This window comes from Erpetoichthys calabaricus, chromosome 3 (genome assembly GCF_900747795.2).
Source record: "Erpetoichthys calabaricus chromosome 3, fErpCal1.3, whole genome shotgun sequence".
Classification (NCBI taxonomy): domain Eukaryota; kingdom Metazoa; phylum Chordata; class Cladistia; order Polypteriformes; family Polypteridae; genus Erpetoichthys; species Erpetoichthys calabaricus.
This window is the reverse complement of record NC_041396.2, coordinates 154,327,625-154,345,370: the sequence shown is the minus strand read 5'-3', so window position 1 is coordinate 154,345,370 and position 17,746 is coordinate 154,327,625. Positions and strand designations below refer to the sequence as shown.

General features: G+C 36.9%; 1 protein-coding gene across 4 annotated transcripts in view; it reads right to left on the bottom strand.

The window, feature by feature from the left end:
- tiam2a (TIAM Rac1 associated GEF 2a) overlaps window positions 1–17,746 on the bottom strand; it is a 324,201-nt gene that overhangs the window by 98,040 nt on the left and 208,415 nt on the right. For all 4 annotated transcript variants that reach the window (XM_051925155.1, XM_051925156.1, XM_028797416.2 and 1 more), the window contains 3 exons: window positions 17,552–17,698; window positions 15,242–15,301; window positions 3,196–3,345 (listed from right to left, as the gene is read on the bottom strand). In XM_051925155.1, coding sequence (XP_051781115.1) covers window positions 3,196–3,345; window positions 15,242–15,301; window positions 17,552–17,698 — 357 coding nt within the window. The remainder of the gene's footprint in view (window positions 1–3,195; window positions 3,346–15,241; window positions 15,302–17,551; window positions 17,699–17,746) is intronic.

Genomic DNA, 17,746 nt, shown 5'->3' with positions numbered 1-17,746 from the left:
ATCTACATCCTAGATCCGGATGAGGCGATCTATCAACGCATGAACCTTCCTGAAAACAAACAATGCACAGAGCTTATAATGAGAAACGTCACTCATGTCATAAACAATCACCCATTAGCTAAGTCTATAAAAATGCTACATGAAGTTGAAAAGGAGGCAAATACAAAAGCAAATGCAGAAGGTATAGCAGCAACTACAATTGCTTTGGTCTTGATAAAGGACAAAGAACAAGATCCAAGACGATACAATCTGCCCGTCGTTAATGAAGTGGCAATTGTCTTTCAAAGTAAAGATGGTGAGCCTCCATTTCACAGAGATATTGTTCTACATTTACGTCCTGATAAAAACAACACACCTACATTCAAACGCATAGACATTTGCTTTCCGCTTCTTGATACTTTAACATACCCCATATTATTTCCAACTGGACAGGAAGGATTGGCTCTTATGCTCCTTGGGTATACATTGGAAAACTTCCATTTACCAAATGTTCCAGATTCCTTACCGGATATAAATTACACACCTATTGATCTACAACAAGAAGAACGAATTGCACAAACTATGCTTTCCTCTTTAAATGAATTACAATCTGATGCTTTTCAACAAATTATTCATGCCACGGAGGACAACAGCCCTATACCCAAATGCTTCTTTCTTGACGGCCCTGGAGGAAGCGGAAAAACATACCTTTATGAAACACTTATACATTTCTTTGCTGCAAGACAACAGATGATTATCGCATCTGCTACAACCGGAGTGGCAGCAAATCTGTTAATAAATGGTCGTACATGTCACTCGATATTCAAAATACCGGTCCCAATCACAGAGACATCAGTATCCACTATGAACATTCACAGTAGCAATGCCCGAGACATCCGTCTTGCAAAACTGATAATTATTGATGAATGTACAATGGCATCCAGTCACTTACTCAACACCATTGATAAACTTCTACAAACGTTGATGAATAATAATATTCCCTTTGGAGGAAAAGTTCTTTTATTAGGAGGAGATTTTAGACAATGCTTAGCTATTGTTCCACATGCCATGCGCTCAGCTATTGTTCAGTCCACCTTAAAATACGCAGACAATTGGCATTGCTTTAAAACAGTACAGTTGGTACAAAACATGCGATGTCCAGATCCAGAATATAACAGTTGGCTAATACAACTGGGAAATGGTACACTCACAAATACAGATGGACTTCACCCAGATATTATTTCCATTCCACAATCCTTTATCTCAGACGACTTAGTAAAAGAGATATTTGGAACAGCAATCACATTAGACCAAATACCCCTGTTAACACAACGCACTATATTATGTCCAAAAAATATTAATGTTAATCACATTAATAACCAAGTCATTTCATTACTTCCTGGAGAGACACAGATCTTTCTAAGCTCAGACAAAGTTGACTCTGATGACGACAATGAACATATAAATTTCCCCTTAGAATATTTGAACACTATTAACCCTGCCGGATTACCACAATACAACCTTACCCTTAAAAACGGAACAATAATCATGCTATTAAGAAACCTTAACACAAAACAGGGTTTATGCAATGGCACACGGTTAGTCGTCAACACCATGACACGCAATGTTATTCAAGCAACAGTTCTTACAGGATCACATGCTAACAATACTGTTCTCATTCCTAGAATTGACCTTACAAGTTCTGAGCTAGAATTACCTTTTACATTGAAACTCCGACAGTTCCCCATTAAACCTGCATTTGCCATGACCATCAACAAATCACAAGGACAAACCATGGACAAAGTTGGCATCTACCTCTCTGAACCCGTTTTTGGACATGGACAACTTTATGTTGCCTTCTCACGTGTTCGCCGTTCATCTGACGTTAAAGTTAAAATTATAAATAATCCATGCCAAGGAAGACTCATTCAAGGACAAGACACCATCTTTACTACTAATGTTGTATACAAAGAAATATTCCAATAAAACATTAATATATGACAAACACTCTATTTGTTATTTCTATGGGCATCATCCAAAGCTGCACACTATTCTATATCTAATTCATACATCTGACTCTTTCTCATGTCCCAACGCCAGGGGTTGGCGAGCGAAGCGAGCAGGGGGCGGAGCCCCCTAGTTCAAAAAGACTTGATGCTATAATTGCTGCCAAAGGTGCATCGACAAAGTATTGAGCAAAGGCTGTAAATACTTATGTACATGTGCTTTCTCAATTTTTTTTATTTTTAATAAATTTGGAAAAACCTCAAGTAAACTTTTTTCACGTTGTCATTATGGGGAGTTGTGTGTAGAATTCTGAGGAAAAAAATGAATTTAATCAATTTTGGAATAAGGCTGTAACATAACAAAATGTGGAAAAAGTCATGCGCTGTGAATACTTTATGGACGCACTGTATCTAAAGGTAATGTACCACTCATCTCTTTTCAGCATCCAGTTTCTCTGTTACAGGGTCACTGAAAGCAAATGCATTTCCAGGCAGCATTACACTAAGATCAAAAGTCTAGAACAGATATTTTACTGCTTTATTAAGTAAAAGCAGGAAAAAGATGAAACAGAAGACTGACATCCATGTCATTTAATTTCATGACGACAATTCTTCATAACTAAAACAAGAAGCATTCCACATCCACACCAAAATCATGGTCTAAAGTACAAAAACAACTAGAATGCATAATGGAGCTGAGTGTCAAGTCAAGGATCATATTTTTTCTTCAAATAAAAGCAGCAATATTTTATGCAAATATATTAATAGTCGTCCAGGTAATTGGCTAAACTAAAGGCTGTCTGTCTATCTGGTGCATTTCACCAACACTTCAACAGTGCACTGAAACCTCTGAGTGATGCTATGTTTATTCTATTCCTGGGGATCACACCCCTCTAAATATACAATTTCTAATGTTTTAAAGGTAGTGAGCTGCCCCATTATTGGAAGGTGCTATAAGCGCACCTGTATAAACCAATTATCTAACTGAAAAGATTACTTATAGCCAGAATTAAAACTTTTCTGCCTACACAGCTTAAACCTTTTTCCTTTTAAATTAAGATGAAGAGGCAAATCTGAGAGTAGCCTATATTTTTATAAATCTGTCTTTTAGGATTGCATTTATCAGAATATGAAATAGTGTGTACAAAATCTAAAGCATTAAGTAATGCACAACAGATATTGATAAATGCTTCCATCTTTTACACCCTACCTTGCACACCAAGGCCAGCACATCCTCCACCTTGTGTTCCAGTCTTACAACCACTGTCACCTTCTGATTTTCAGGCAAATAAACTGCAGTTTCCCTCACACTGTCTTCAGGTGGTGCTGTTGAACATACATTAGAAGAGCCATCTAGCCTCTGTTGAAAAATGAAAAACAAAATTTTTATAGTTTACAGAATGAGGAACACTTGTTATGAAATCAAAACCCAAAAAGCAACATTAAATGGAACACTATGCAAGGTCATCTGGTAAAAGAATGCACAGTTACACTGTGTGGTGATGTTTTGTTTGTTTTTATTCTACAAACTTAAACTTTTTAAACTGTTCTTGACAATATTGAGCATAAAGAATCAGGAATAAACTTGTTATCCTTGAGAACTTTACATCAAAATATTCATAGTATGCTTATGCTGTCCGATTGCTGCCAAGTTCCAAATTTAATAACATGATTGTTCTGAAACAAATTGCCCAGTCTATCTGGGAAGGTAAAGTTTCTGTTAAACAAAGACATAGATCTTTTTTTAATAGCATTTACAAAACTACTATAATTAAAAAAGTAAAAATTCACCATACGGAAAAACAAAAAAACAACACAGTGTTGACATTGTGCAACTAAATATGGCAAGAAAAAATATGTAAATTTGTTTCAAATAGGATGCAGGAAAGAAAAGTTTGTTGATAAAGTTAAACAAATATACATAATTCTACGGCCCATCAAAAAGACACAAAGTACTTTTTATTCTCCTGTTCACATAGTTGTTGAAAAATTATTCAAGCAGTTGTCTCATAGGAAAGTTGTGTTATTTCCTGGTGCAGAACTGTGTCTCTTTCTTAACCACTAGTTGACTAATACTGAGGCTCTTTCATTCAATGCCACACAGAGCTGTAACGGCACATCCAATTTTCCAGCAGAACATGCCAAAGGGTCTCCCAGCCTATCATTCGCTAAAGCCATGATTCAGTGGACAGGTTTAAACCCATGTATTAGTTCATAGTTTCCACCCATCTGCAGACAGCTTTGAGGTGGTAATCCCCACCCAGGATCCACCAGGAACCTGACTAAAAGGAATGGCCAACTCAAACTCCATTTTCCATTTTGTTTTAAAAAGATACCTTGTTTAACTTGATGTGAAATATAACAAGTTTCCAAAAGAAAAAAATAAACAAAAAAACAAAACTGACTTTGTTTATGGCGATGTTACTCCTTTTGTCGGTCATCCTACCAGTATGATCTTACTGTACACACTTGATGAGTGTAACCATAAACTTATTAATCTGATTTGTATCATTTCATTAAATATGGATAGCTGACCATTTCTAACCACCACTCATTTCTTGACATTGCTTACTACAGCTTCAAGGTCATGTGCGTGATGAAAGCTGAAAACAAACTACCTTAATTGGTGTTCCTCCTCCTTTAGCAATTGTGTTTGCAGGTTTCATGGTTTCACTTATCTCATATCCCTCACATGGATTTGACATGACAATAGTGTTTTAATTTTATTACAGACAACCATCACTTATTTCTTAAACTGCAAATTACTTTCAGATACATTACAGTTAAATAAAACAAGAACACTGATTCATCTGGTACTAAGTTGCCCTTCTCTGCGAGTACTCCAGGCAAACATATGAAGCAGGATGGCTTTATTCAGTTTTTTTTTTCTTCAAGTATGGATGTCTTTTAAGTGGTGTAATTTAATTGCAGCTTTTCTAAAATGTGTATGAATAGCTCTACCCTTTAACTCAATGTAAGTTAGAGCAGAACTAAACATAAAAAGAATCCCAATTGACTGCCCATTGTCTTTCGAGTGTCTGGCTCTTGAGCTCATAACAAAATCAGGTCCTGTCTTTCTCATTATTCTCTATCGCCACCCAAAATATAATGTGTCTTTTTTATCTGATCTGACTGAAATATTAAACCACTTAAGGTCCCGTGCGCAGAGAGTCATCCTTCTTGATGATTTCAAAATCCATTCTGACATTACTACTTGCAAGCTGAGAAATGAGTTCCTATCCTTACTGGACTGTTTTCACTTGATGCAACATGTTGATTTTCCTACTCACTCTGGTGGTCATATATTGGACTTGATCTGTACATCTGGCTTGTTTGTCTGAAACAAACTCTTTGATCATAAAGCAGTGCATTTCACTGTCTCATTACCTCTCCCCCTCTTACCTGAAACTTCAAATTACTTTTAGAAACCTTAAAAATATCTGTCCCTCTATCCTTGCTAGTTTCTTTTTCTCTTTTCACCTATTCCATCAACACTAGATAGTCTTGTTGACCAATAAAACAAAGCCCTTCTTTCAGCACTAGATAAAACAGTTCCTATATAGCATAAGGAGCTTTCCTTTAAGCGCTCATTTCCATTGTACAATTCAGTTACAGTCTATGCAAGCAGCTGGATGAGACCTTGAGAGGATGGCACATAAGACTGGCCTCGCCTGGCACAACCAGGCTTTCTCTGACAATCAAAGGGCTTACAGGGATGCACTAACTGCAGCCAAGAACACACATTATGGCAAAATAATAGAAAGTAGCCATGATAACCTAAGGGTTTTGCTCTCTGAAGTTAATAAACTACTTTAACCTGGATCTGGCCCAATTACCTCCTCTAAAGAAAGTCTGAAAAATTCTTCCACTTTTTCCACAATAAAATTAAAGATCTAAATAATTCAATTAACATAAATCTATCATCCATTTATATCTTTTCCTGTCTTCCCATTCCATCCAGCTGCTTTTCTAAATTTTCACCAGTCACATATGCATTTTTTAATGACCTGCTTTGTAAGATGAGGCCCAATATCTGTGTACTGGACCCCTTCCCCACCAAATGTCTTAAATCCTGCCTTCATGCCATATTCCCGACTGTTAATGACAATGATAAATACATCTCTTGACACTGGCTTCGTGCCAGCCACTTTCAAAACCGCTTCTGTAACCCCAATGATAAAAAAAAAATGTGTGTCTTGATACTGACAAACGTAAACATTTTCGGCCTATTTCTCACTTACCCTTTCTGTCAAAAGTTCTTGAGCATGTTGTAGCCTCCCAAATCACCAATTACTTTACTTCTAATAATTTGATGGAACCCTGTCAGTCTGGTTTCAGGGTGCAGCACAGCTCTGAAATTGTTCTGTTTCGGGTAACCAATGATTTGCTTATGGCAGCAAACTCAGGGCAAACCAGCATATTAATTCTGTTAGATCTTTGTAAAGCATTTGACATGACATTCTACTCTCCAGAATGGAGAACATGGGTATTTCTGACACTGCCCTCCAGTGGCTCAAGTCCTACCTGACTCTCAGGCAAGAGTTTGTTAGTTTGGCAACAGCAGATCCAGCTCAGTACCGGTCACTCAAGGGGTTCCTGAGAGCTCTGTCCTCAGCCTTCTGCTCTTCTGTGTCTGTATGCTTGCTAATGGCCATATTATTCATAGCTATGGACTGGGTTATCATTTTTATGCAGATGATACTCAACTCTATTTCAATGTTAAAAGTGAAACTTCATCAGGGCTTTCTCAGCTCACAACTTGCCTCACTGAAATTAAAACCTGGTTGGAGCAGAAATTTTTAAAATTAAATTGCAACAAAACTGAACTCCTGCAAATTGACACTAAAGTACAACTTAAGAAAATGAGCTCCTTTCTCAGTCTCTCTTGACAATGATCTCATCAGACTCTGATACAAGGAATCTTGGTGTCACTTTTGATTCCCCCTTTCTTATTCCGCCCATTTCACCTCGTAACATATCCCATTTTTTTTTACTCCTCTTCTTTTCTAATGCTGAGACACTTGTCCATGCTTTAATCACATTCTGCATTGATTGTTGTAACTCCCTACTGGCAAGTGCCACTTGTAATCTTTTATCAAAGCTCCAGTTAGTTCAAAACTCTGCTGCAAGAGTCCTAACACAGACCAGCAACAGCGAGCACATAACACCCATCCTGCTATACCACCACTGGATCCCTGTGTCTTACAGAATTATGTAAAATTCTATTATTAACCTACAAAGTTTTAAATGGATTCGCACTGGACTACATCAGTGATCTTCTCCATCACTATGCCCTTGTTCGCTCACTAAGGTCCTCTGATTCTGGCAATCTTGTTGTGCTCCACACTGCACTCTATGGGTGACAGAGCCTTTAGCTGTACAGCACCCAGACTTTGGAATGACATCCCAAAATTAATTAGAGCAGCTGACTCCATTCATTCTTTTAAAAAACAACTTCAAATTCATTAGTTCAGGAAGGGTTTTTACTTAACCTGCCATTCTGCTTCCTCTTTCAGTCTTACTCTCTATCCAGATGCTCAGTATAATTTGTGTGTGTGTTACATCACAAATGATGTTATTTGCTAGGCTTTTCTTTTAATATCGAATTTAGCAATTTACTCTGGTTTGTTGATTTTTTTATACTATTTAATGCCTTTGTATATCCTCTATCATATCCGTTTTAGTGTTCTATTCAGGAAACATTTGTATCTAATGTTACATATACAGGTGCTGGTCATAAAATTAGAATATCATGACAAAGTTGATTTATTTCAGTAATTCCATTCAAAAAGTGAAACTTGTATATTAGATTCATTCATTACACACAGATTGATGTATTTCAAATGTTTATTTCTTTTAATGTTGATGATTATAACTGACAACTAATGAAAGTCCCAAATTCAGTATCTTGGAAAATTAGAATATTGTGAAAAGGTTCAATATTGAAGACACCTGGTGCTACACTCTAATCAGCTAATTAACTCAAAACACCTGCAAAAGCCTTTAAATGGTCTCTCAGTCCAGTTCTGTAGGCTACACAATCATGGGGAAGACTGCTGACTTGACAGTTGTCCAAAAGACGACCATTGACACCTTGCACAAGGAGGGCAAGACACAAAAGGTCATTGCTAAAGAGGCTGGCTGTTCACTGAGCTCTGCGTCCAAGCACATTAATAGAGAGGCGAAGGGAAGGACAAGATGTGGTAGAAAAAAGTGTACAAGCAATAGGGATAACCGCACCCTGGAGAGGATTGTGAAACAAAACCCATTCAAAAATGTGAGGGAGATTCACAAAGAGTGGACTGCAGCTGGAGTCAGTGCTTCAAGAACCACCACGCACAGACGTATGCAAGACATGGGTTTCAGCTTTCGCATTCCTTGTGTCAAGCCACTCTTGAACAAGAGACAGCGTCAGAAGCGTCTCGCCTTTGGACTGCTGCTGAGTGGTCCAAAGTAATGTTCTCTGATGAAAGTAAATTTTGCATTTCCTTTGGAAATCAAGGTCCCAGAGTCTGGAGGAAGAGAGGAGAGGCACAGAATCCACGTTGCGTGAGGTCCAGTGTAAAGTTTCCACAGTCAGTGATGGTTTGGGGTGCCACGTCATCTGCTGGTGTTGGTCCATTTTGTTTTCTGAGGTCCAAGGTCAACGCAGCTGTCTACCAGGAAGTTTTAGAGCACTTCATGCTTCCTGCTGCTGACAAACTTTATGGAGATACAGATTTCATTTTCCAACAGGACCTGACACCTGCACACAGTGTGTGTGCTACCAGTACCTGGTTTAAGGACCATGGTATCCCTGTCCTTGATTGGCCAGCAAACTCGCCTGACCTTAACCCCATAGAAAATCTATGGGGTATTGTGAAGAGGAAGATGCAATACGCCAGACCCAACAATTCAGAAGAGCTGAAGGCCACTATCAGAGCAACATGGGCTCTCATAATACCTGAGCAGTGCCACAGACTGATCGACTCCATGCCACGCCGCATTGCTGCAGTAATCCAGGCCAAAGGAGCCCCAACTAAATATTGAGTGCTGTACATGCTCATACTTTTCATGTTCATACCTTTCAGTTGGCCAACATTTCTAAAAATCCTTTTTTTGCATTGGCCTTAATTGCTATTCTAATTTTCCGAGATACTGAATTTGGGACTTTTATTAGTTGTCAGTTATAATCAACATTAAAAGAAATAAACATTTGAAATACATCAGTCTGTGTGTAATGAATGAATCTAATATTCAAGTTTCACTTTTTGAATGGAATTACTGAAATAAATCAACTTTGTCATGATATTCTAATTTTATGACCAGCACCTGTACCTCCTGTTTCTTTATAAGACTCTGTGAAGCACCTTGAGCATGTGAAAGAAGCAATATAAATAAAATGTATTATAATGTACTATAATATAATGTACTATAAGTTTCAAGAAAACATGGTACAGAGAGTGCTTCATTTCATGAGATTTGCTCACAAAGTTTTGCAGAAGTTGTTAAACTTACTAATAATCTGTTGGCACTTAACAGTCCCTTCTAAAGCAACAATATAGGTGATACTGTACCTACCAACCCTTCAAATCCTTACTAATCTGCAGGCGATTCTTTTAATAAAGAAAAACTCACATGAACGTCAAGAAAATAAAGCATACTCTTCTTGCATGCAATCATATACCTCCATCTATCTGACCCTCATTTCCTTATGGTTGGAGTCCCACCTAGCCACACCTAAGAGCATCATGCAGCCATTAATAATAATAAATGACTTATAAACTCATTACTCAAAGGTTTTTCATTTTTAGGTTACCTGCACTAAAAATATCCATCTATCCATTATCCAACCCGCTATAACCTAACACAGGGTAACGGGGGTCTGCTGTAGTCAATCCCAGCCAACACAGGGCACAAGGCAGGAAACAAACCCTCGGCACCGCAGGGCGCGCACGCACACACACACACACACACACACACACACACACACACACACACACACACACACCCCAAGCACACACTAGGGACAATTTAGGATCACCAATGTACCTAACCTGCATGTCTTTGGACTGTGTGAGGAAACCGGAGCACCCGGAGGAAACCCACGTAGACACGGGGAGAACATGCAAACTCCACTCAGGGAGGACCTGGGAAGCGAACCCAGGTCTCCTAACTGCAAGGCGGCAGCGCTACCACTGAGCCACCGTGCCGCCCACACTAAAAATAGTAATACTTTAATTGTCTCAAAAAATTCAAAGCACACCAAAGGAGAAGTCTACAACAAAAACATTATGTTGGTCTTTCAGACAAAGCTCTCTGATTAGCCGACTCCGACAGGCTGGTCTTGAAAAGCAGCTATGTTTTTGATTTTTTTTTTTTTGTTTTTACTTGCCAAAGTAAAAGTAGTGCTGCATTTATCATACCACAGAAGACAGTTGCTAATCATAGAAACCTGATATGCATACCGTGAGAATATGAATGGTCTGTTTGCAATCCATTAAGTAGAAAATACAAGATATAAATGACAAACAAGATTTTGTAAATGCATTATTATGCTGAAAAAGCAGGTACAGAAAACAACATTACACTTGTATTCAATACGCCGAGGGAGGAAGAAGTGATCAAAATTATTCTGCTCTTCTTACATTTCTGAAATAACCCCTATTATTAAATACTGAAAGTAACAACAAATGTTCAAGCTCACTCGGTACAGGACCTTAAATGTGCTCTCTGCAATAATAAAGGATTAGCCTTCCCATCGGTACCTGGCACTGGTATCTTCTGAAAATCACTCTGCATTAGCTGGGACCACTGTAGTGTGAAATGTTATTACAGTGCAGCACCAACACATTCCATTTTTTTTAGGCACATGCCCTAAAGAGGCTTGGTCTATGTGATCATATTTTAGAATTGCATGGCAAAATCTTTTTCATCTTTGAAGCTTTTAGCTTTACAAAATACACTATCAGATAAATAATAAACCTAATCTTGCATCATCATCTGCATGAAATTTAATAGAATAAGACAAGAAATTTAAAAAATTTATTTTTTGAGTTCTGGTTTTCATTTTTATGAGTGCCTTTATGGTAGCTATTACTAAATGGTCTTCCTGCTGCCATTTATGACTGGAAGGTCACCTACAGAGTTGCCTGGCCCTTTTAAAAGAATAATGGTGGCCAGGATTTGCAGGGACACCTGTGGCTGGCAGGTGAAGTTCTAGCAAGATGGCCCTAGGCCATTCTTGATAGCTGAGCTTTCCCTAGAACAGGGGTTTCCAACTCCAGTCCTGGAGAGCTACCGTGGCTGCAGGTTTTCATTCTAACCCCTTTTACTTAATTAGTGACCAGATTTTTCTGCTAATTAACTCTTTGCCTTAATTTTAATTGATGCACATCTTAAGACTCAGGCCCCTTAATTATTTTTTTTCCTTAATTAGCAACCAAACAATATTAAGAAACAAAATGTACCAACACATAAACAACAACCTGCCTCCATCACACAATAACTGAAAATAAAGAAAGGTGAAGGTCTCAGTAATGTTGATCGGCTCAGGTCCACAAAACAGAAAAAAGAAAATCAACAGTTTTGGAAATGTCTGGCATGGCAGAACGAGTGCCATGGAATTAAATAGCGGGTTTAATTAACAATGAGAATTGGCTTCAAATTAAGAAGCTGAATGAAGTGAAGTTGGTTGGAGTTTGAGATCCTAGCTTAGTTGGTCATCTGTTGGCTCACTTCACATCAAATTTATATTTAGGTGCCGTTTAAGGAAAAAAGAATCAATTCAGCAGTCAGTCTCAAGAAAAGTCAATTAAAATAAAGGCAAATAGTTAATTAGCAGCAAAAACTGGTCACTAATTAAGAAAACAGTTAGAATGAAAACTTGCAGCCACAGTAGCTCTCTAGGACTGGAGCCGGAGACCCCAGCCCTAGAAGTAATTCCTAATTCAGACATAAAAGCCTGTTTTGATCATCAGACTAGTAAGAATGGAGTTTGAAACAAAGTGCAATGCAAAGGTTTAACTTGTAGGGAAACAAAAAACGATGCCATGTGAGTATGTTCCTGGGGACAGTCATCAGAAAAACCACCAAGATGGTGCCACCTGTCAATATGCAAAAAAGCACAGAAATAAGGCGTTACAAATTACTTAGAATTTCCTCAGGAACTAAGATAGGGCAAAATTAATATTGATTCGTATTCCTCAACCTGAGAAACCTCATAATATCCATCAAGGAGTCCCAAAGAAATCCCCAGGAAAGAGCAAAAAAAATGTATAAATAACCCCAATCAAAACAGGCAGGGCCGATTGAATGTAGTGTGTCCTCACTAAACCTCTGTTAAAGTCTATGACTTTCCTTTATAGAGAAAATAAATAAAATCTATTGAAGATCATCATAATAAATGGGAAAATGCATATTAAACTTTAAGGAAGTTTGTGTGTGCACAAAAGTTGCAAGATTTACATGCATTACGAATTATTCTGTACCAGTGTACGAGATTTACACTAATATTAAATCCTAACTATATACCATATATTTTCTCAATTGCCTCATTGTTAGCATCAGTGCCAAAAAAGGACTGCTGCTGACTTCATGTTCATGCTAATACAGCTACTAATATTAACCTCACTGACATCTAGCAGAATAAAACAGTACTGGACAAGATTCAAATGTTCAAAGAAAATAATGGACATTCAACCATGTCCTTCTGGCATGAAGTGAAAGAACACGATTTCTGGATGCATTCCAATCTGTTTTATCCTGATGAAAGGCAATACTCTCTTTCCTTTCTCAGATTACACTGATGAAAACTGATTGGCTCAAGCCGGATGGCTAGTGAAGTACTTCTCTGCCTGCTCCCCAGTCATAGAACCTTTTTTGTTATTATTCTTAGTTACATTTTACATTCCAAAACAAAGGTCTGTTTTTCACTAGGAGTCCCTGATTTCAAGCATAGACTCAGTGAGGCCAATGAGGTTTTGTATGGGTGGAAAAAATCGTTTTGTGACAAACTTTTAAATTATTCAAGCAGCAAGAATTTAACATTCTTTATCCCATGAAAATTTAGAATGTGAATTAAATAAACTGGCACAGCCAATAATTAAATTCATTACATGTTCTATTGTCTATACAGTAAGTCTTTTCATCAACTAACAAAAGCTCACTTTTAAAATAACAATTGTGGCATATTTGAAGTTAATATATTTTTACAATTATGGCCACAGTCATTTTTAATTACACTTGGTTAAGTGAACCTGCATGTACTAATTTCATAAAGTTCCATATTTCCAGAGTTCCTTACAACGGCCTTCAATATAGCAACAACACAAATGAGATACATTCCTGTCTGCCTATTTAGCAATCTGCTAGGGTTTCTTCAAATTGTAATTTAGCCAGACCACTTAACCAGGCAACACTTAGAGAGACAAAGCTGTTATGAAAAGACAGCAAAATGTCATGGACTATTTGGAACACACAGTTAAAAATGTGATAATCACATATAGAGATGATATTTTTGTATTAATGCTCTAATTTATTTTATCATACATTCTCGTATTATTTATATTCAGTCACTACTTGCCACCCCTCTCCAACAAACATGAAAAATGATCAAACAGATTTCCATCTCAAAATGGCAAACACCATTTCTTTACCTTTTTGACAATCAAAGAGGAATATGGATACTTAATTTATGTAGTGGACATCAACAAGACATCACACACAGTATAGGCAAACATTATGAATAAATTACTTATCTGAGATAACAATAACATTTATTTCAATAGCACATTTTCATACACAGATTGTAAGGTCAAAGTGCTATACACATGATGTTCAGGAAATAGTTGCAGAAAAAGAAAAAAACTAATTAAAATTAGGTAAGAATAATAATTAATAAATAACAAAAGAATTCAATTTGGTGCGGAATGGTGACACAGTGGTATAGCGCTACTGCCTCGCAGTATGTAGACCAGGGATTGCATCTCAGGTCCTCACAGCGTGGAGTTTGCTTGTACTCCCCTTTACTGTGTGGGTTTCCTCCGGGTGCTCTAGCTTCCTCACACAGTTCTAAGACATGAAAGTTAGGAGGATTGGCGATACTAAATTGGCCCTAGTGTGTGTGTTTTCACCCTGAGATGGACTGGCGCCCTGTCCAGGGTTTGTTTCCTGCCTTGCATCCTATGCTAGTTGAGATAGGCTCCAGCACCACCCTCCAGTGACCCTGGTCATGACAAAACAGTTTAGAAAATAATGGACTAAATCAATCTGGACTTACATAAAATGGATATATAAATAGTAGAAAAGTAGAGCCACATATGGTATAATTTTTCATGTTCCTCTCTAAGGAGCTAAATATCAACAAACCTAGCAGGCACCTTTATAACTAGCATATATAATGCAATACCTGAAAGTTGTTATCTTCTAAAGCCTGAACATGATCCAGTGTTGCTTCTCAGAGGAAATTTTGCCCACATTAACAATGGTCGATATACTGAAAATTCTGGTGTGCTGTCAAACTTGCAATAAGGTTCAGACAAAAATGATAACGGAAGGCCGGTTGATTTAAATGCAACTCATTTTAAGGTGTTTTTTTTCAGACAAAGAATACATAGAAAAAGGGTAATATAAAGAGTAGGGTAATGGTTTTCTATCCTTATGACAAGCTCCCCAATTTCCCTTGCTGGTTCAGAGATCTCTTTCTTTGTCTGCTGTGTTCATTGGCCCAAAATATTCTTCCTCCTCATCTTGGCACAATAAGCAGTGAACACTGTGGCTACAGACAGGACACTAATTTAATAACTGTTCATCAGACCAAGTATTAAGAGGAGAGGACAGGTTTTCGTAAAGAAGAGGCACTAGTCAGGTTGGGACAGTTGTTTACCTAACTGCTTGCTCATTCCCCTTATTTTAAAAAGCATGCCTTGTATTCCACATCTATCAAGTTTCAGGGGCCAAGAAAGTTCAATAATAGAGAGGTTCATCCAAACTGGAAAAGTTTTTGGAGTTCTACAATAAACTTACTTAGTTGTGGTCAGAAAAGGAAATGGGAAAATAAAAAACAACTGAATGGCTTTAGGAAACAGTACTAGAAATATCAAAAATAAAAATCAGAAACAAATACACGGTGTAATTTTGAAAGGTACAGATAAACTGCTAAAGTCAGGGAAAGCAAAGAGATTCAAGGAAATATAAAATAAGCTTTACAGACACCAAAATTTTGTGCATAAAAAAGGAAAGCTGTTTTTAATGGTTAGTGTAAAAAATATGCTCACCTCACAACTGTTTGGGTTTAGTAAAAATGATGTTCTCTGTGAACCGGTGTTTTCAAAAATCTGAAAAACAGCATTGGATTAATGCTTAAATAATATCTTTCACCAAATTTGGTGCTTGTCATAAAAAAATTTACATTTTTCAATAATTAAGAATATTATTTAAAATAATTTTTCAATAATTAAGAATATTATTTAAAATAATTTTTTAACCAACCAAATAGTAGACTATATTAAGACAATATATGGTATATAAAAATACATTTACAATGAAATGAAACTAATAAAACTGCTAAGATACAGTAACTATAAGCATCAAACTTTTTTATAACTAATAATAAAAATGTACAAGTAGTTCAAAATTCTGAAGCAGAAGATACGTGTGGTATACAAGAAAGGCGAATTCAATCAGAGGACTGCAGCAGAAGTTTATTTATATGATCTGCAGCATACACTTTCAATCTATAATTGATGTATTAATGCATTAATTGCAGGAACAGTTATTGAAATAACTTTAAAAAAAATACATGTATACAAATGAAACCAAATTTGTTTACTATGCAGTTTAAATAATGTGATTATACTAAACAAAAAAAAACAAGTTTGTTACTTGAAAGGTGAGAGTTGGGTGGCGGGCATTTCAGGTAGTTGAAAAATGTCAGCTAGATAAGAAGGAACTGGCTCTAAAGCCAGACCTCCACTAATTAAAGCTTCTTTCTACTATCCTATACTTGACTTGGATGTGAATGGGGTATAAGGGTTCTGATATCCCCCGCCTAGTATTATGCAGCTGTAGTTTGTGTCAGTTGAGAAGAGATCATTTCAGAGCAACATTATACACTGCTCCAAGGATGTTATTTGTTGTCTGCTGCTCTCTGTAAGAATAGCACAATGCTCACCTCAACTGGGAGGCTGTTGATATGTAGTAAGTGGCGAGGAGCACCTGGTGGGGATGGGTCCATTTATGTAACAATTATGGGTGTTTAGATCTGTAGGGACAAGGCTAGGGGTGGGATGAAATGGATATTGGTGCCAGAACCCCTAGAATAGCAGACTGGTTTACGTGATTATAATGTCCATGTCCAATATACAATATCAATGTCACCCCCAGACAATATTTGTTACGTAAAATAATCATTTTGGTACAAATGGTTACATAAAAAATAACTTATAAATTGCACAATTTTAATAGTTTTTAAGCTTATCTGCTTACTTTTGGCACAACAAGTAACCCGCCTACTTTTTAATTTTTTTTTTTTTTAATATTTAATAACATCCAGCCCTTAAAGAGCACTAGCCATCTGCTAGATGCTCTAAGGCATATTCCACTGTTGTGCAGTATCTCCAATATCAAGCGCTTAATATTTCATAGCAGTTCTTTCTTCATTGCAGTGATCCAGAAGTCCCAATCTGCTTATCATACTGTACATGAAGGCTAAAAAAGAATTTCAACTCGGACAAATCTGAAGTAACACATTGAAGTTTGTGAATAATATGTTATGTTACAAAATGTAATGTTTAGCATTATGGATCTGTTGAAAACTGAAAATAAAGAACCATTTTACAGCTGATGAATTGTTAAAGATAGAAAATGACAGTTACAATACATGAACCTTAAACACAACTTGAAGTTCTTATCAAAGTCAAGCGTAATAGACAAAGAGATGTTTCCTCTTTCCATTTACAATACACTAATTCTTGGGTATTGTGAGTGAAAGGGATGGTTTAGTTAATTTCAAACAACTAATTCTTGTAGTTTTCTAAAACTATACTAGAAAAAATATAGCTTTTAACGACATATACCTTAATCTGAATTATGTGCAACTTTAGGGTGATCAGTAGGATGGATATGATTGAAGTGCAAGTAAAGAAAAAAATGAAAATGGCCACAACAACTGCTGTTTTACATGAGTATTGGACTTACACATGGTACCCCACCTGCAGCAGCATCAGTTCCTTCAATCCAAATGTTTTCATTGATTTAACTGAAAGTTAAAAAACTAATTCATCATAATTTCACTAATGACAGACTTAAAATTGTGCATCTGTTACATGGATAAAATCTTGGCCCACATTACTTGTAACACGCCTATAAAGACTGCCCTACAGACAATGTAGTATGAGTGGCTACTGACATCTCCACAATTAACCATTAATCTGCTACCTGTTATTACAAATATCAGTTTTACAAAGTTTATAACTACAAATATCAGTTTTACAAAGTTTATAACCAGATGATAAAGCTACTCTGTAACAACAGTGCATTTTGCAGCTTTACATTTTTTATATATTTTAGGTATTGAGGTCTTGTACCTGGGACACTGAAGGTCTTTTTTCTTTTCCACGTTTGGTTATACTATCCAGACCTTTAAGAGAGGAGAAAAGACCCCTTTTGTTTTTCATCCTTTGAGAGAGGGAGAGTGAACGTTTCCTCAGGGTTGCTTCATCTCTTGAGCATATCTGTTCAGGGAAAGAGTACACACAATTTTCTTAAGCCCACATTTTAAT